Below are 14,760 nucleotides of genomic sequence, written 5' to 3'. Positions count from 1 at the left end.
TTATATGGTGGTGGTTATCCAGAAAGAGTGGTCTTTGAGAAATGGATAGTATGCTTCTTAGTGATGAGGATTCTATCTAGGTACTTTTTCTCCAGTTTTTCCTATAGAGTTGATGCCTTTATGCTCAAAATACTTTGTTATACTAATTTATTCTATGAGATCTAACTCTGGTAGTAAGGTAAAAATACATTGTTGTTTAGATTGTATTGAATGATTGGGAAAATACACTTTTGCATCCCCTGTTTGTCATGGACTGTATTAAGATTGAAAACTGGAATTTGAGAAACTAAACTAGTTTTTGGCCAAACTACAAGCATTCCAAGACACTCAATAGAAGGATAAGCAATTCTTAGAACATACAGATGCTTCATTTGACATTATTATCATGCTCACAAACACAACAAAACCTAGAATTCTGTCATACTCATAGATAAATCCATAGATGGGTTAATGATAGCCAGGTCCCAGGTTATTAGGAGTGAAAGAGAAGTCATCATCAGTCATTGCTGTAGAAGAATAGTAATACCCCTCTCCTCCTGCATCACTGAGAAAAAATGAGCTGTCATCTTCATTGTTATCTTTATTCTTCAACCCCATTATATCTGTCACTGCTCTCTTTAGATCCCATCTCTTCTCCAGATTGCATTCGCAGCACCCTAATCCAATTTGCAATAATTTCAACATATCCCCTTCACTGTTCCTAGTCCTCATCATCTTCCCATCAAACACTTCTCCTGTCCACTCTTCACTTACTACTGACTTAACCCAGCTCACAAGATTAGTATCCTCTCCTTTCCCTCTTCTTTCATAATTTCCAGGTGACTTACCTGTTAGCAATTCAAGTATCAGTATCCCCAGGCTCCAAACATCACTGTTCTTGTTTGCCCTCCCATACTGCAGAAACTCCGGGGACTTGTAAACCACCATTCCCTGCAATTCTTGTGTCTGGCTGATCACAGGCTCAAGCCCGTAGTCAGTGAGGAGTGGCTCAAAGGATTCATCAAGAAGCACATTTGAAGACTTCAGGTGCCCGTGTGGAATGGTTACCTTCTTCATATGTTGAGTTTCATGGAGGTAAGCCAATGCCCATGTCACTCCTTTCACTATCTTTAATCTTGTGCTCCAGTTCAGCATTGTGTTGTTGTTATGAAGGAGTTTGGCCAGGCTTCCATTAGGGATGTAGTGAGTTATGAATAACTTCTCTTTTTTCCTGTAATAGTAGGCTATATATGGTAGAAGGTTAGGGTGAGACAACTTTCCCAAGTTGTTCATGTGTTCATAGAATTCATCTTTGTGAACTTGGTTCATGTTCCTGAACCTCTTGACTACCATGCATGGCCCATTCGTAATTATGGCTTTGTAGGATGAACCTAATGAGTATAAGCCTCCCCTCCCTAAAACCTGTGCTGAAGCTTTGAGCAAATCCTCAATCTCAAACCTCTCCCTTTCCTCCCTCACAAACATTAGTTTCCCTTGCTCTTGTGCTAAATTCCTTTCTTCATACTCATCACTGTTATTGGCATATGAAAAGTTAATGCTCTGAGAAGAATCCTCCTGCTTTGCTGGTGATGGAATTTCTCTAGCCACAATTAATTTCTCTTTCTTGTCTTTCCGGTGGTGCTGGGTGGCGATGTTCACACTGGCAATTGCTAAAACAACAGCAATGACAACAACCGCAAGTGAAAGGACTAGTGGTGCTGATAGTTTCTTTGATACCTTCTCCTTTGTGCATTGCACCGTTAAGGGTGCTCCACATAGATCCTTGTTACCTGAACATATACATTAGACATGTCAGTATCCATACTTTATGGTATGAGAGCCTAAGTTTTATAGTATCAGAATATTAGTAACTACCTGTGAATAAACTAGGATCAAAACTGCTGAGAGAACTAGGAATCTCTCCACTGAGGTTGTTATTAGATACATTCACCAGCACCAACCCTGGCTGCCGAAGCTCCGGCAAGCCACCATCAAACTGGTTATCATCCAATCTCAGTTCCACCAGCCTCTGCAAACTAGTTAGAGACTCTGGAATTGACCCATTGAACTGGTTCATCCATAGGTGCACCCTTCTCAACCCTCCCATCCCTTCAAAAGCATTCTTTGGAAGTTCACCGGAGAACTTGTTCATTGATAAGTATATTGACCGGAGTCCTCTGAGACGACGAATGCTCGGCATCTCGCCATTAAAATTATTGTTCTTGAAGCTTAATGTTCGGAGGCGGGGCAAGCTTGAGAGGTTCTCCAGGCTCAGGCTGCCGGAAAGATTCATGTTTTCAAACTTTAAGCCAAGGATGGTGTTGTCCTCACCACATATTATTCCGGTCCAGTTTGTTTTGTTGCCAGTGCAAGGGTTGGACCCTGTTACCCAGTTTTGCAGAGCTCTGTTGTTGTCCGTGATTGTGTTTTTAAAGCTGAGGAGAATGTTAGTGTCTGCTGAGCTTGATAATTGGACAGATAAAGTTATGAAGAAGAAGAACAAGAAGGTGGTTGGGCGGAGCTGGAGGAGTGGAGTTGAGTTCATGGTTTGTGGGTTGAGATGGTGTGGTATAGGAGATGGTGTTTATTTAGTACTCTCAAGAGAAAATTGCTTCCATGCCCGCCCTTATAAAAGAGGGCGCTTGCTAATAATATGCTTTTAAAAAAGTCATATTTGTTGTCTGCACAGGTAAAAAGACTTATTAGTCCATATCCGCTCACAAGATCTTATAAAAGACTTATTTATTTTGATGGTTATATTAGGAGTTCTGATCTTGTCCTTTTTTTTTTAACTTGCAAGTAAATTTGTGATCAAATAAATGCATAAGCACGTAATAATTATCTATAGGTGCACATAAGTAAATATGATTTTTGGCTACTGGTATGCATGTTAATTTGACAATGAAATGGTGTTATAGGTTGACATTGTTTTGTTTGAGCAGAGATGCAGGCCGGCTCCTATTGATATATGTTTGTGCGTATATATTAATGTTTTTTTGTTGGAACAGGTTGATTTAATGATGTCATTGCATGAAAACTGGATCCCAGTATGTAGATGTTTGTTTTATTTATGTTTTACTTCTCAGAAACAATGCCATGTGGCACTCATGCACATGAAATTCCCTTAGATTATACACAAATAAGCTCGGTAAATAGAAAGAATAATATATATATATATATATATCAAGATCTACTTAGATTTTTAAGTGTGTCCATCCTTTTCTCTTGGATATCTAAAGGATTAATAAATTTTCAAATTTTTTTCCATTAAATCTACTTTCCTAATTTACAAAGGAAGTATAAATCCATTCTAAAGCATTCTCACAATAGAAATGCGGTTCTTGAAAATATCTTCTCAAGTAGATAACTACATCAAAATCAATAGGTAATGGACTAATCCACTTGCAAATATCACTAAGCTGTTGTTAAATGATCTTTTTTTCCCCCTAACGGCTCCTGGGCAGAGATAGAAATTTTGCTGTTGTCTCTGAATTCCATGTGGTTGAATGCCAGAGAGTCTCAGAGTAGTTTGACACCTAATTAATTCATTTTAAAAGAATCTTCATTAGTTATGACCTGGATTTCCTGAAATTTTATTCACACAAACATCCTGACCAAGCATCAAGTTGAAATCTGCAATCTATTCAATTTTCGGACATCGAACAACTTGTTTATCTGCAAACAATAGCAATAGCATTTATTAGGCAGGCCATGAAAAAACACTGTAATTTAAACAATCCAGTGTTTTTCTTCTGTGACACATGGAGAAAAAAATAAAGAAAGAAAATGAAAGAGAACACACATTATGGAGAAAAAAATAAAGAAAGAAAATGAAAGAGAACACACATTCATCCATAACAATGCGATCCTGTGTTTCTTCCTAACCTCTCACTGGGAAAATATGAATTCATTACCTGCGCCCGAGTGATGCAGTCGGTGTTGGCTGAACTGCCGCCAAAGGATTGACCTGGAATGAGAACACAAGCTGCAGCGCATCACTCAGAATTCTCCATATGGACGACGCTTGTTGAGTAGCCATCCTGTCAAATTTAAAGCATGAACCCTTTTTATATGAGAAGACATAGTTTGCTTTATCATATGAACCATGTGTTGCAACTTCTAATTATGAAAATACATCACTAATGCATGCCCAAGGAAAAAAAAATTCAACCATATTGATAAACTAATGCAGTCTAAAATTCATAATACTTAAAATTTGACCTCTTAAAAGCTGCTCTTCTATTCTTGAGAATAGAGTATGCAAAGAAGGTCAACAGGCCTAAGATCACGGTCCTTCCACTGGGCAGTATGATGGATACGCCGCCAAACTTCAAACGCACTGTACGGAACCACCAGAGGCATGGGCCAAGGCGTCGTGAAATAAGCTTAGTTTTTGGGCGGATGGATTTTAAAGCATCTTGATTAATCTTGTCTCCATTTGGTTGGCTTCCTTGTGGATTTTCATGGCCTAATAATGTTGAGTCAGTGCTACAACTAGATAAATCACAAGATCTATTAGTTCTTTGAGCCATAGATGAGATCAAGCTTTTTTTAACATAGCACAGTGGGCGCACTCTCATGATAATTTCCTGCAGATACCAGAGGAGAATTGGAATGCATCAATTAAAAGGTAAAATTCACTAATGAGAATTCAGCATGCTCAGTGTAGTATATCTTAGTCTATGAGAGAGAAATCATAATCCATGTTTTCAAATTCATGTATGGAATAAAACTGAGAATTAAACTGACTTCAATCATTATTCATTATTCGTTAACTATACACAAACGGAATGAATCATGAGAAACAGTTCATGCAACCTATTGCTCCCAGCGGAAACTAGCATAAAATGATATGGTTAACTTCATAGCCCCTTTTGATTAAAAAGATGCAAGATGCAAGAGAAGTATCATGACTCATGCAACCAGCTTCATCATTGGGTAACAAGTTATCTATCTGACAGTATTTTCCTTTAATGATTAGTTTACCTGACGCTTCTCTTCAGGTAATTCTGCTCTCTCAATCCATGAAATGGCAAGGTCTGGACTGCATAAGACAATCCCAAGGACGGTGACAGCATAAAACTCTGCCATCTCCATGTACTTCTCTGCACTGATCACGTAATTTTGGATGTGTATCTCAGAAGAGCTCTGAGCTGAAACATATACCTTGTCATCCAAATACTTCCACTCAGCAAGAAACAGTTCAAAATCTGCCTTAAGTTTTGTTGCATATCCTTCAGATATTTGCATGCTAGCCCTGCCAAGGCATCACAAATTTAAAAATCTGCATCACATGGTGTTTTGTGGCACAACATACTAAGAAAAGAGAAAGGAATTGATATTTTAATATACAGCTCAATTAAAAAGGACCTAAAGTACATGTATGCTACGCAGCAGTAGACTAAGCATACCCCGTTAGGAACACTTCAGCAGGAACCGCAGCCAAAGAACCAAACAACTTTTGAAGCTCAGTAAAAATCTCCAAGGTCCTGCATTTCACCGAGATAAAGCAAAATATCAAAGGGCTTGGGCTCATAGTACCTAAATAAACACACAGATTCTAAATTAAGGTACAAGTAACCAAAATTATGTCAGTGTACTAAGTGAACTTATATGCTGCAACTTGGATGGCATATGTACATAGTTTGATGTGTCTGTTGTAGATGCTGAGAGAAATAGATTAACTTTTCATCCCAAGAGACAAGTCATTGTATCATTAGAGATCTACAGAAGCATCCAAGTGTTTGGAAGTGTGGCTATAACATCCTTCTTTCAAATGAATCCAAGCATTCCACAATTCAAGTCTATCAGCTGGCAAAGCATAGAAGTGTGGCTCTTGCAAATTCAAATGTCACCTTTCCCTCACAAGAAACAAGTTGCAATATACATAAGAGAAAGATCCATGTGTTCAGGCTCAGTAATGAGATCCTTCTGACTAATAAATGCAATCATTCCAGTCCTCTTTATATCAGCTTGCAAAACATGGAAGAGCGGCTATTGCAAATTAATTCGTGCAACTGTGCATCACCCTTGGGAGTAGAAAATTTCTATTGTAATTGCTCATTACTTATCGATGACCATCTTAATTACTTTCAGAAGTTAATTTTCATCCTTATTTTATTCTTTAGTCCAGCCCAGAAAGAAAGTCTTCAAATGATGTCAACATTCAATATTGTATTCAAATGCTTTAATACCCACTACAAGCCTTTGTCATTTGTTTAGCTTTAATACCCACAAAGATTAATAATAGAAGCAGCACTAGCAATGTGCAAGATGACATCTTTCTTCTCAAGGACTAAATCATTCATACACTATACATATGTTTTGTTCTGAAATACATATTCTACTAAGTTTACATCTTTAAAATTTCTCTCAAATTAACTACTTATCTTATTAAGGCCCATATAAACACTTGTGTTACACAAAACCAAATATATCTGACATGTTAAAATCACAATGGCATTTATATCTTGAGAAGTACTCATGCCATCAACTGAATTGTGATCAATCGTCCAATGCTTGGCCATGGTTCACAAAAAACAAGTCCTAGATAACCAATTTCAAATCCACCTATGTCTAATAGTAAATTCATTCAAAAGCAATAACTTGAAAACATTCAGTCAATAAAGCCAAGCATAATAAATGAATGAAGCAACTATTACGATGACATTCAGTACTCAAATTATGCATACCAGAACAATCATACTTAGAAGTTAGAAGTTAGAACAACATAATAACAATACCTTCCCAACTCTTTCAGCGACTGGACAAACACCATACCAGCTGATTCCTTCATATCAGCCAAGTGAACCTCATCTACTGTAACTGCAAATGTTTCTGTACAAATATGCTGAATGACAGAAGAAGCCAAGGATGCTGCCTCCTCAAACGTACAATTGAGCAAAGAGCTGAATTGAAGAAAAAATTTCAGGTAAAGCATCATAATCGCGGTCGACCATAGGAGATGGAGAAAAAAAAAAAAGAAACTCCACAACTAGGTAACAAGTAAAACAGCGACAAAATTAGGTCAATAAATATACAAAAAGCATGAAAAATGTCTCATTTAGCCACAATCTCATAGTTATTTATTCATCTGGTTAACAAATTACATCAATTGAACAAAAATAGGGTACTTTTAATGACAAATTTCCACTATACCACTAGACGCATTGAAAATACTAAAAATTGGAATCAAAAGAGCAAGAAAAGCCCGTTCCGGCTATGCTTGATTGGTGTAACACCTCAGAAAACATGGAAATCAAATCTAGAAGTAGGGATTGAAGAGGGGAGATGATGATGATTCAGGTATTACCTTTCCGAAGCATCGATCTGTTCCCAGACAGCAGTCTCAGAATGGAGGGAATCCATCTCTCCTCTCTCGCGCCGTTCCCAAATTCGATGCATTGTGGTAACCTTTATAGGGATTTTTTTTTCGAGCATTCCCCTGTAAATAATATAATATACAGGAAAACATCATTTAAGTAAGTCCCGAGATTTGAAATCTATAGACATTTTAAATCTAAGCCGTTGGATCATCATCCGATGGTTTATATATATTTTTTCAAATTCAAAATAAAAAAAAAAATAAATCAGCTCAACTACTTAGAGACTCAAAATTACTCAAAATTCACTAAATTGTCTCAATTTCAATTTTATTTATTTATTTATTCTTATGAAATTTAGATAAGAAGTTAATCTTTTAATACATCTAAACCCTTACTCTACATGAGTTGAAATTTGAACCCATTTTCTCAGCAGAACACAAATATTTTATACAGAGGATCCAAAATCGATGAATTAAAGAGTTGTTAGTAGATTTATATTTTATTTTAAAAATTATGTTATAAATAATTTTATAGATGAAAAATTCTATATTAAGTTATCTAATTTGGCCTTAATTACTACTAAAATATATATATATATTTAAAGGTTAAATTTTTTTCCTATTTAAAGATAAATATTTTGCTATTATTATTATTATTATTATTATTATTAATAGGATAACTTTGAATGTTTGGCTTTTCCTTGAAGTTTATCATGAGGGCCAATTAGTTTTAATTAATTAGCAATAATATAAGTCTCCAAAGAAACATGGGCTTTGATGCGCCCAGCCCAATTCTAGAAGGTGGATGTCTAGTGAGAGTAGAGGGTATTCGTGTAATTTCAATTTATGATATATTTTTTTAATAATTTTTTAATTTCCCAACATCTCAATAGACTCTTCCCAAAAGTTCATCTGAACAAATACATATCAAAACCCTAGTTCTGATCCATCAAGGTTTGGAATTCATCTCTTGCTTTATCTTTAGTCTATTTCTCCGAAAATTTGTCGATTTACTTGCAAAGCAGAGATCTTTAGCTGTCTTCTTCCCTCCCTTCCGATTGTTTTTTCATCCTAGTTATTTGTTTTTTAATTTTTGATTTTCTAATATTTTTAGGAAGTTTGGTTGATTCTCTTTGCGGAGTGTTGTTGTCACAAGTTCTTGAATTTTTCTTTTCTTTTGGTTTTTATAAAAATTTTAGGTTTGGAGCTGCTTGATTGCCTGCTATGGATGACCATGCGCCGTTACAGGTAAATATGGGGCCTTTGTGTTGATGAATTTTATGCAATTATTTTAGTAATTTTACAGGTAGATGTTGGGTTAAAGTGATGAATGAGATAAATTTGTTTTGAAGAATGAATTTCTCTTCTGCATCATCTATTGTTCTGTATTTTTAGATATTGGTATATGATGAACTTTTAGTGTTTTATGGCAGTAAACTACCTTCAAGAACTAATATTTTTTATGTGCATATTGATGCATCCTGTTCCTGAGTAGTTTCTTTCTTCCTTGTATTGTTGTTCTTGTTAAAAGTTCTTTTTGCTGTTGAGGTGCCAAAAGGATTTGACTAGAGTTAAAAGGATCTATTTATAGCCAAATCTTATTCATTTTCTATTAAGAAAGCTCTTGTCAAATAATTGCATATTGCTCCTGACAGGAGCAACATATATATGTTTTTTTTTATTTATTATTGTCTGTTTGTGTCTGTATCAATTTCCTTTTAGATGAGATTGAAGTTGGTGTATTTCTTTAGAACTATTTTTATCTGATATTTCGTGTTAATTGTCTTGTTGTTTGTGTTACTAGGAAGTCATGGTTGAATTTCGGGCAGGAAAAATGAATATTGAGGGGACACGTGTGACTCCAGATACCCGCAAAGGTCTTGTTCGCATAGGGAAGGTATGTCTTGCGTTGGAGGTTAATTTTGTGTTCAAGTATTATCTTAGGGAAATTGTTGCTGTGTTCTTACTTTTTCAACTCGTTGTTGAGACAATGGTAACTTTTATTGCACTTTTATGATTTAGGGTGATGAAGGATTAACTCATTTCCAATGGTTTGATCGGGGCCTGAATAAAGTGGAGGAGGTATCCTTTTTTGTGCTTTTAAGATATGCTAGACCCTTCTCTATTATGCTCATTTTTTTATTTTCATCATTGCTCCACCTTCAAAAGCGTCCTTATGTTTTCCCTTTACTGTTTTGACAGGATCAAATCATTTTTCCTGATGAAGCTATCTTTGAGAAGGTATCCCTTGTTATAGTTAGTAAGTTTTGGTATTATGTTTTACTTATTTTTCTTTGTATGATTTCATGTGGAATTTTATGCTTGTTTTGCCTTATCCAGGTCTCACAATCTTCTGAAAGAGTATACGTCTTGAAGTTTAGCACAGATAATAGGAAATTCTTCTTTTGGATGCAGGTTTGCTTAGTTGAATGTCCATACATTCTTATTTTTGTGGCTTGTGCTGTTATCTAAATGAAGTTATTTTTTGGCTCTATACTTTTGTTCTGTCAATTCCTTTAGGAACCCAAATCAGATGGAGACTCACAAATATGTAGCTCGGTCAATTCCTGTATCAATCGACCTATAGGTACAAAAGAAACTTTCCGGCATAATATAGGATTTTTTTTCTTCTTCTTCTTTTTTGAGCGCCATTTATAATATTGAACATTATGAAGCATTTTCTTAAATCCAATAGCTTCATGGTGCCCCTTCAGATATGCTTGGTGAAGATAATGCTGAAGCTTCAACTCATCTTCAAATGTCTGAGATGTCGGAAGAGACTGGAGAAGATGATCTTTCTTCTAGGTATGCCAACTAAGTTATGACTCTACTGGCATCAGTGTGCTACAAGGGACTTTTGATCAGGCTTTATAACTTAGTTCACCGAAAAGGAGGATTTCTGACTGTAAAATTGTTTTCTTAGTTTGCTGTCAGCCTTCCATGGAAGATGTATCTGTTCAATTTTTGTCATCAAAGATTCCATTTATAACAAGGGTGCTTCTTTGCGATCATAGAAACTACATGTTGATGTTCTGTATTTCGGGATCCCTTTTCAATTGACAACCATAAGAACTATATGTAGTGTTTAAAAAGGTTCAAGGCCATCATTATTCTTCTGAATTTTTTGGTTGTAATGACTAATATATGTATATAATTTCTAACAGGCGTCGGTTTGGATTTCTTGGATCCCTTTATTTTATATTTTTCCTTGGTATCTACTAGCAATTGTTATGGAACTTCAGTATAAGCTTTTGATTTTTTTGCCATGCACTTGCCCAGAGCTGGAAACTTGGTGGATCAAAGCATGGGTACTGAATTGGCTGGTGAGGTTACTTCTTCAGCAGGGCCTGTGCAATTGGCAGATCTGCAAAGAATATTGAGAAGCATTCAGCCAGCAGGTATCGTGTTTAATGCTTCACATCTTTTCTTCTTATTTTGTAATTTCCTGAGCCTCATGCGCTATCTTCTTATAACTTCTTTTGCCAGCTGTTGTCGAAGATCCAGATGGAGGTAAGTTTCCTCGACAAATCTGGTGGATTGTACCTTCATTTTCCAAAATGCAGATCTAATAAATTATTTTTGGACAGGGATAGGATTAGGAGATATATTGAAACCTGATCTGGTGATGCCCTTAATTGAGACTCTGCCACTGGAACAAACATTGGCGGCATACCTGCCTGAGGTAGGGTACCTGCCCTTTGTTAAGGAGGAATACAAGACTCAAATTTCTGCGTACACTAATTTTAGTTTATCATTACAGGGCTCATGGTCAACTGACGATCTCATGGAACTTTTACAAAGCCCGCCATTTAGGCAACAAGTGGACTCATTTTCTCACGTGTGTGTCGCCTTCTACTTTACACTCTTAAGAAGATATTTTCTCCAAAGTTTGTTCTCTTTCATTTTATTCTCTTTTTTCTTCAATAGGTGCTCCGAACAGGACAGATAGACTTGTCACAGTTTGGAATTGATCCAAGTAAATGTAAGTCATACCCATGTACTCATATTTGATGGGTAGATGCTTAATTCTTGTTTTGATAAAACTAAAATTGGTGGTCTTGCAGATAAGTTTTCGGTGCTATCCTTTCTCGAGGCCTTGGAAGATTCAGTGGCGAAAACGTCAGAATCTGGAGGAGGTGAGTCTAGGCAAGGAGAGAATAATGATCCTGAATCTCGGAGACACGGCGGTGGGGACGCGATGGATGAAAGTTGATGCTTTTGGCAACTATTGGAAAATTTAGGTTGCTGGGTAAAATTTGAGCTGGTGGAGTTAGTAAGAAGTGAAATGGAAAAGTGGAATTGAAACAATCTGTCACAGAATTGATCAAGAACTATTCACTATTTTCTATTCATTAGTCTTCTCTGGTGTGTTATAGTATTTGTTTCCATGGCTGAAAATGACAGAATTTAATTTGCATGTTTGTTTGTCTTGGCACATCAAATGCTCAGTCTTGGAGTCTTAGTTTTGGTTGTACCGGCCTTTTTTTTACCAAATTCATTCTGGCCATAATTTGTTTCAAATGTGCTTGCTTGCAACACCTTTACATTGTACGTATATCCCCTTGCTGTATTTACAGTTTCAGTTAAAACTAGTAAACATGTATAGATGAAAATTGTAAAACATTAATTTGTAGATAAGCTCATGAAAATGCTTGAAAGTAATAGCAAATAATGTCACAAAATTGAATTGATGTTTGCTAACAGTAGCCATACAAACGCTCACTGCAATTTGTTAAAAGTGAACTCTCAATTTCTCAAAGAAGCTTATAATAAATCTGCAAAGCTTGCACTCTTGAATCAATAGTCATTTGCTGAACCAGCAGCACTGATTGGTTTAAAAAATTGGCATACCATATGAGCAGAAGATTGGAGAAATAACAGTTAATTATCCGGGAAGCCGAAGAACCTATTGATTAGCTTAGCAACAGGAACTGAATCTCCCGGGGGGTATGGAACCAGTGAGTCCAGGTCCATGCCATTGATGATCTGATGAAGCGTTTGAGGGCTGGCACAAAAGAGGTGCTTCTTGTCTGCCAATTCCTCTGCTAGCTCCCTCTGATGGTTGTCCATCAAGTCCTCATTTACGACAACTATTAGCGGTTTGCCTAAACGAAGCGTCTCAAATATGCTCCCTGATCCTGTGAAACAAAGCTATTTGATTTCATTGAAACTAATCAAGAAAATAATCCGATTGAAAGAAAGCTTGGATAAGAGGTAAATCAAGTTGCTGCAATTTATGGTTTGGCTTGTATTTGGACCAAACTGAGATGATTTCATACTCAGAATTCAATATCAAGAGTGGTTTTAAGAGAATGTTAAACTTCACCTGCGTGACTAATGATAAGAGATGCTGATTTTAAGTAGTCTGCAATGCTTGGTGAGAAAGTGAAGTAATCCACAGCAAGAGATCCATCTTCCCCTGAAAACTGTAATCCACCAGTGTCAGATTATTTCTTCCTCGTGTCTGCGTGCAACAAGGACTTAAAGGTTTCTAATGGCTGAAACTTGAATTGAAAAAAAAATTCAATATTAACACGGCTTCAAGAAACTTGAAAACCTAATAAGTTCTCATTATGCAAAGCCACAAAGTAATTGATGACCAACAAACTTGAACAGGTCTCAGCCACACATAGAATCAAGAACTAAGTTCTTAACAACAAATAGCTAGTTCAACAACATATATGCATGCTATCGGTCAAGGAAGAAGCATAAGAACTAATGCACCAACAATTCAACAAGTAATACTTGAAATTGACCATACTCATATGCAACTAAAGCTAATTTTCTGCAATTCCAAAGTATTAGTTTATCATCATACAACAAGGCACAAGCACAAGAACTAATGTATAAGGAGTAAAGTTGAAACCTTGGAAGGGAAATGCGATCCACGACCCATTTGAATAACAAGATGTGTGTAGCCCTTGCTCCATAGTTCATGCCGAACGTGCGGCGAATCAACAGCCTTGACAAGAGCATCAAAGCATGTTGTTCCTACAGTCACAAAAACCATCTTTTTCGATTTTCCAGAATCCATTTCCTCCCTGATTCAATCCTCAACCTTTTCAACCACAAAAATATAGATAACAATCTAGCAATTCTCAGAACAACAACGATCAAGAATGAAATCATAGTGAAAACTAAAGAATTTTGAGATCCTATGATTGTAAATTCTCAAGGAACTAATGTTAATCAAGCTCAAAGATTAGGGTTAGAGAAGCAAACCTGGAGCTCAGAGGGACGATGGGAATGTATTTGAATACTAAGAAAAAACTAGGGTTTGTTTGGTAAATCTCATCGAAGAGTTGCCATTTCTGTAATTAAAGAGAATTTCAGGGGCAATTTGAAACCAAAATAAACAACAATGACCTACACCTCCCAAATCCAATCCACAATCGGAGCAAAGCTTAGAAACTGACCTCATGGCGGCGGTGGTGATCGGAGAGGAAGCCGATGGCGATCAGACCTTGATCGATGTCTTAGAGCCTTCCAATGGCCCGATTGACATCGTGCGATACGTGAACTTCGTGAGGGATCCCGCCGCCGGCGCTATCGCCACATTCGAGGGCACGACGCGCGATACGTTTGAGGGGAAGCGAGTGGTGGAGCTCCGCTACGAGGGGTACGTGCCGATGGCCTCCCGCCAGCTGCGCGTTATCTGTGATGCGGCGCGGGAGATGTGGGCGGTCCGGCGAATGGCTGCGGCGCACCGGCTGGGTACGGTGGGGGTTGGGGAGGCGAGCGTATTCGTGGCGGTTTCGGCTGAGCACCGAGCGGAGGCGATGGAGGCGTGCAGGTACGTGATTGATGAGGTGAAGGCGTCGGTGCCGATCTGGAAGAAGGAGGTCTACGACGACGGCGAGGTTTGGAAGGAGAACAAGGAGTTTGTGGAGAGGCGGCCGGAGCTAGGGTTTGGAATGAAGACGAAGGTGCACGATAAGGTTTCCCGATGCTGCGGGCATAAGGTAAGGGTGGAAGCGGAGGGAGAAGAGCCTAAATAAAATTTTACTATCTAAGTTATCCGTTATTTATTACTTTTTTTTTTTTACCTTTTAATCCTGTATTTAATCTCAGTTGAAATCCATATTAATCCCTGAATTTCAATTTTTTATAATTGGAACATTATATATATATAATAATTCATTGCAATGAATGTACATATGGCTGCTGGATGAAATGATTAATTAAAATTCTACGGAAATTATAAGTTCCGAATTAAATATTAGAATGTGTGCCCGAATTTTCTTGCGAGTTTATTTCCTATGTTGCCCGTGGCTTTTTTGGATCCAGTTCCATCTATATGAGAATGGTGAAGGGTGAATGAGTAAACCTGTCATTAAATCTCTGAGGTAACATATTGTTATTACATATACTATAGAATACAATAATATATTACCTGCCTTTTACACCCATTATAGAATAGCGCTGGTTGTTAATATAAATAAAATAATAATAATAAT

General features: G+C 37.0%; 5 protein-coding genes across 8 annotated transcripts; 2 read left to right on the top strand and 3 right to left on the bottom strand.

Annotated features, from left to right (window-relative positions):
• Positions 1-32: 32 nt before the first annotated feature.
• LOC120256607 (pollen receptor-like kinase 4) lies at positions 33-2,739 on the bottom strand. Its single transcript, XM_039264261.1, has 2 exons — positions 1,855-2,739; positions 33-1,778 (listed from the first exon to the last, which is right to left on the bottom strand). The coding sequence occupies exons 1-2, from the start codon at positions 2,522-2,524 to the stop codon at positions 448-450; spliced, it is 2,001 nt and encodes a 666-aa protein (XP_039120195.1). The 5' UTR covers positions 2,525-2,739; the 3' UTR covers positions 33-447.
• Positions 2,740-3,181: 442 nt separating this feature from the next.
• Positions 3,182-7,415, bottom strand: LOC120256614 (protein APEM9). The gene is made up of 7 exons (XM_039264273.1): positions 7,292-7,415; positions 6,723-6,887; positions 5,391-5,468; positions 4,966-5,236; positions 4,201-4,568; positions 3,894-4,019; positions 3,182-3,654 (listed from the first exon to the last, which is right to left on the bottom strand). Exons 1-7 carry the CDS (start codon positions 7,381-7,383, stop codon positions 3,651-3,653), a joined length of 1,104 nt encoding a protein of 367 aa, XP_039120207.1. The 5' UTR covers positions 7,384-7,415; the 3' UTR covers positions 3,182-3,650.
• Positions 7,416-8,136: 721 nt separating this feature from the next.
• On the top strand, positions 8,137-11,777 carry LOC120256616 (26S proteasome regulatory subunit RPN13). Of its 3 annotated transcripts, none has more exons than XM_039264275.1 (14): positions 8,137-8,257; positions 8,503-8,551; positions 9,108-9,200; positions 9,326-9,385; positions 9,506-9,544; positions 9,644-9,718; positions 9,824-9,890; positions 10,018-10,108; positions 10,583-10,701; positions 10,790-10,813; positions 10,891-10,985; positions 11,064-11,141; positions 11,231-11,285; positions 11,368-11,777. In XM_039264275.1, exons 2-14 carry the CDS (start codon positions 8,528-8,530, stop codon positions 11,514-11,516), a joined length of 969 nt encoding a protein of 322 aa, XP_039120209.1. In that variant the 5' UTR covers positions 8,137-8,257; positions 8,503-8,527; the 3' UTR covers positions 11,517-11,777. The 3 variants fall into 3 exon arrangements, with proteins under 3 accessions (XP_039120209.1, XP_039120211.1, XP_039120210.1); XM_039264277.1 differs by having other exon boundaries at positions 8,212-8,257; positions 8,494-8,551; XM_039264276.1 differs by lacking the exon at positions 8,137-8,257 and having other exon boundaries at positions 8,266-8,551.
• A 185-nt stretch (positions 11,778-11,962) lies between these two features.
• LOC120256618 (UDP-N-acetylglucosamine transferase subunit ALG13 homolog) lies at positions 11,963-13,855 on the bottom strand. 2 transcript variants are annotated; one of them, XM_039264279.1, is made up of 5 exons: positions 13,720-13,855; positions 13,526-13,614; positions 13,170-13,361; positions 12,630-12,729; positions 11,963-12,441 (listed from the first exon to the last, which is right to left on the bottom strand). In XM_039264279.1, the coding sequence occupies exons 3-5, from the start codon at positions 13,335-13,337 to the stop codon at positions 12,185-12,187; spliced, it is 525 nt and encodes a 174-aa protein (XP_039120213.1). In that variant the 5' UTR covers positions 13,338-13,361; positions 13,526-13,614; positions 13,720-13,855; the 3' UTR covers positions 11,963-12,184. The 2 variants fall into 2 exon arrangements, with proteins under 2 accessions (XP_039120213.1, XP_039120214.1); XM_039264280.1 differs by having other exon boundaries at positions 13,170-13,344.
• Positions 13,674-14,477, top strand: LOC120256617 (molybdopterin synthase catalytic subunit). Its single transcript, XM_039264278.1, has one exon. The coding sequence runs from the start codon at positions 13,723-13,725 to the stop codon at positions 14,299-14,301; it is 579 nt and encodes a 192-aa protein (XP_039120212.1). The 5' UTR covers positions 13,674-13,722; the 3' UTR covers positions 14,302-14,477.
• Positions 14,478-14,760: the final 283 nt, after the last annotated feature.

This window comes from Dioscorea cayenensis, unplaced genomic scaffold, assembly GCF_009730915.1.
Source record: "Dioscorea cayenensis subsp. rotundata cultivar TDr96_F1 unplaced genomic scaffold, TDr96_F1_v2_PseudoChromosome.rev07_lg8_w22 25.fasta BLBR01001548.1, whole genome shotgun sequence".
NCBI lineage: Eukaryota > Viridiplantae > Streptophyta > Magnoliopsida > Dioscoreales > Dioscoreaceae > Dioscorea > Dioscorea cayenensis.
This window is presented reverse-complemented; position numbering and strand designations above follow the sequence as displayed.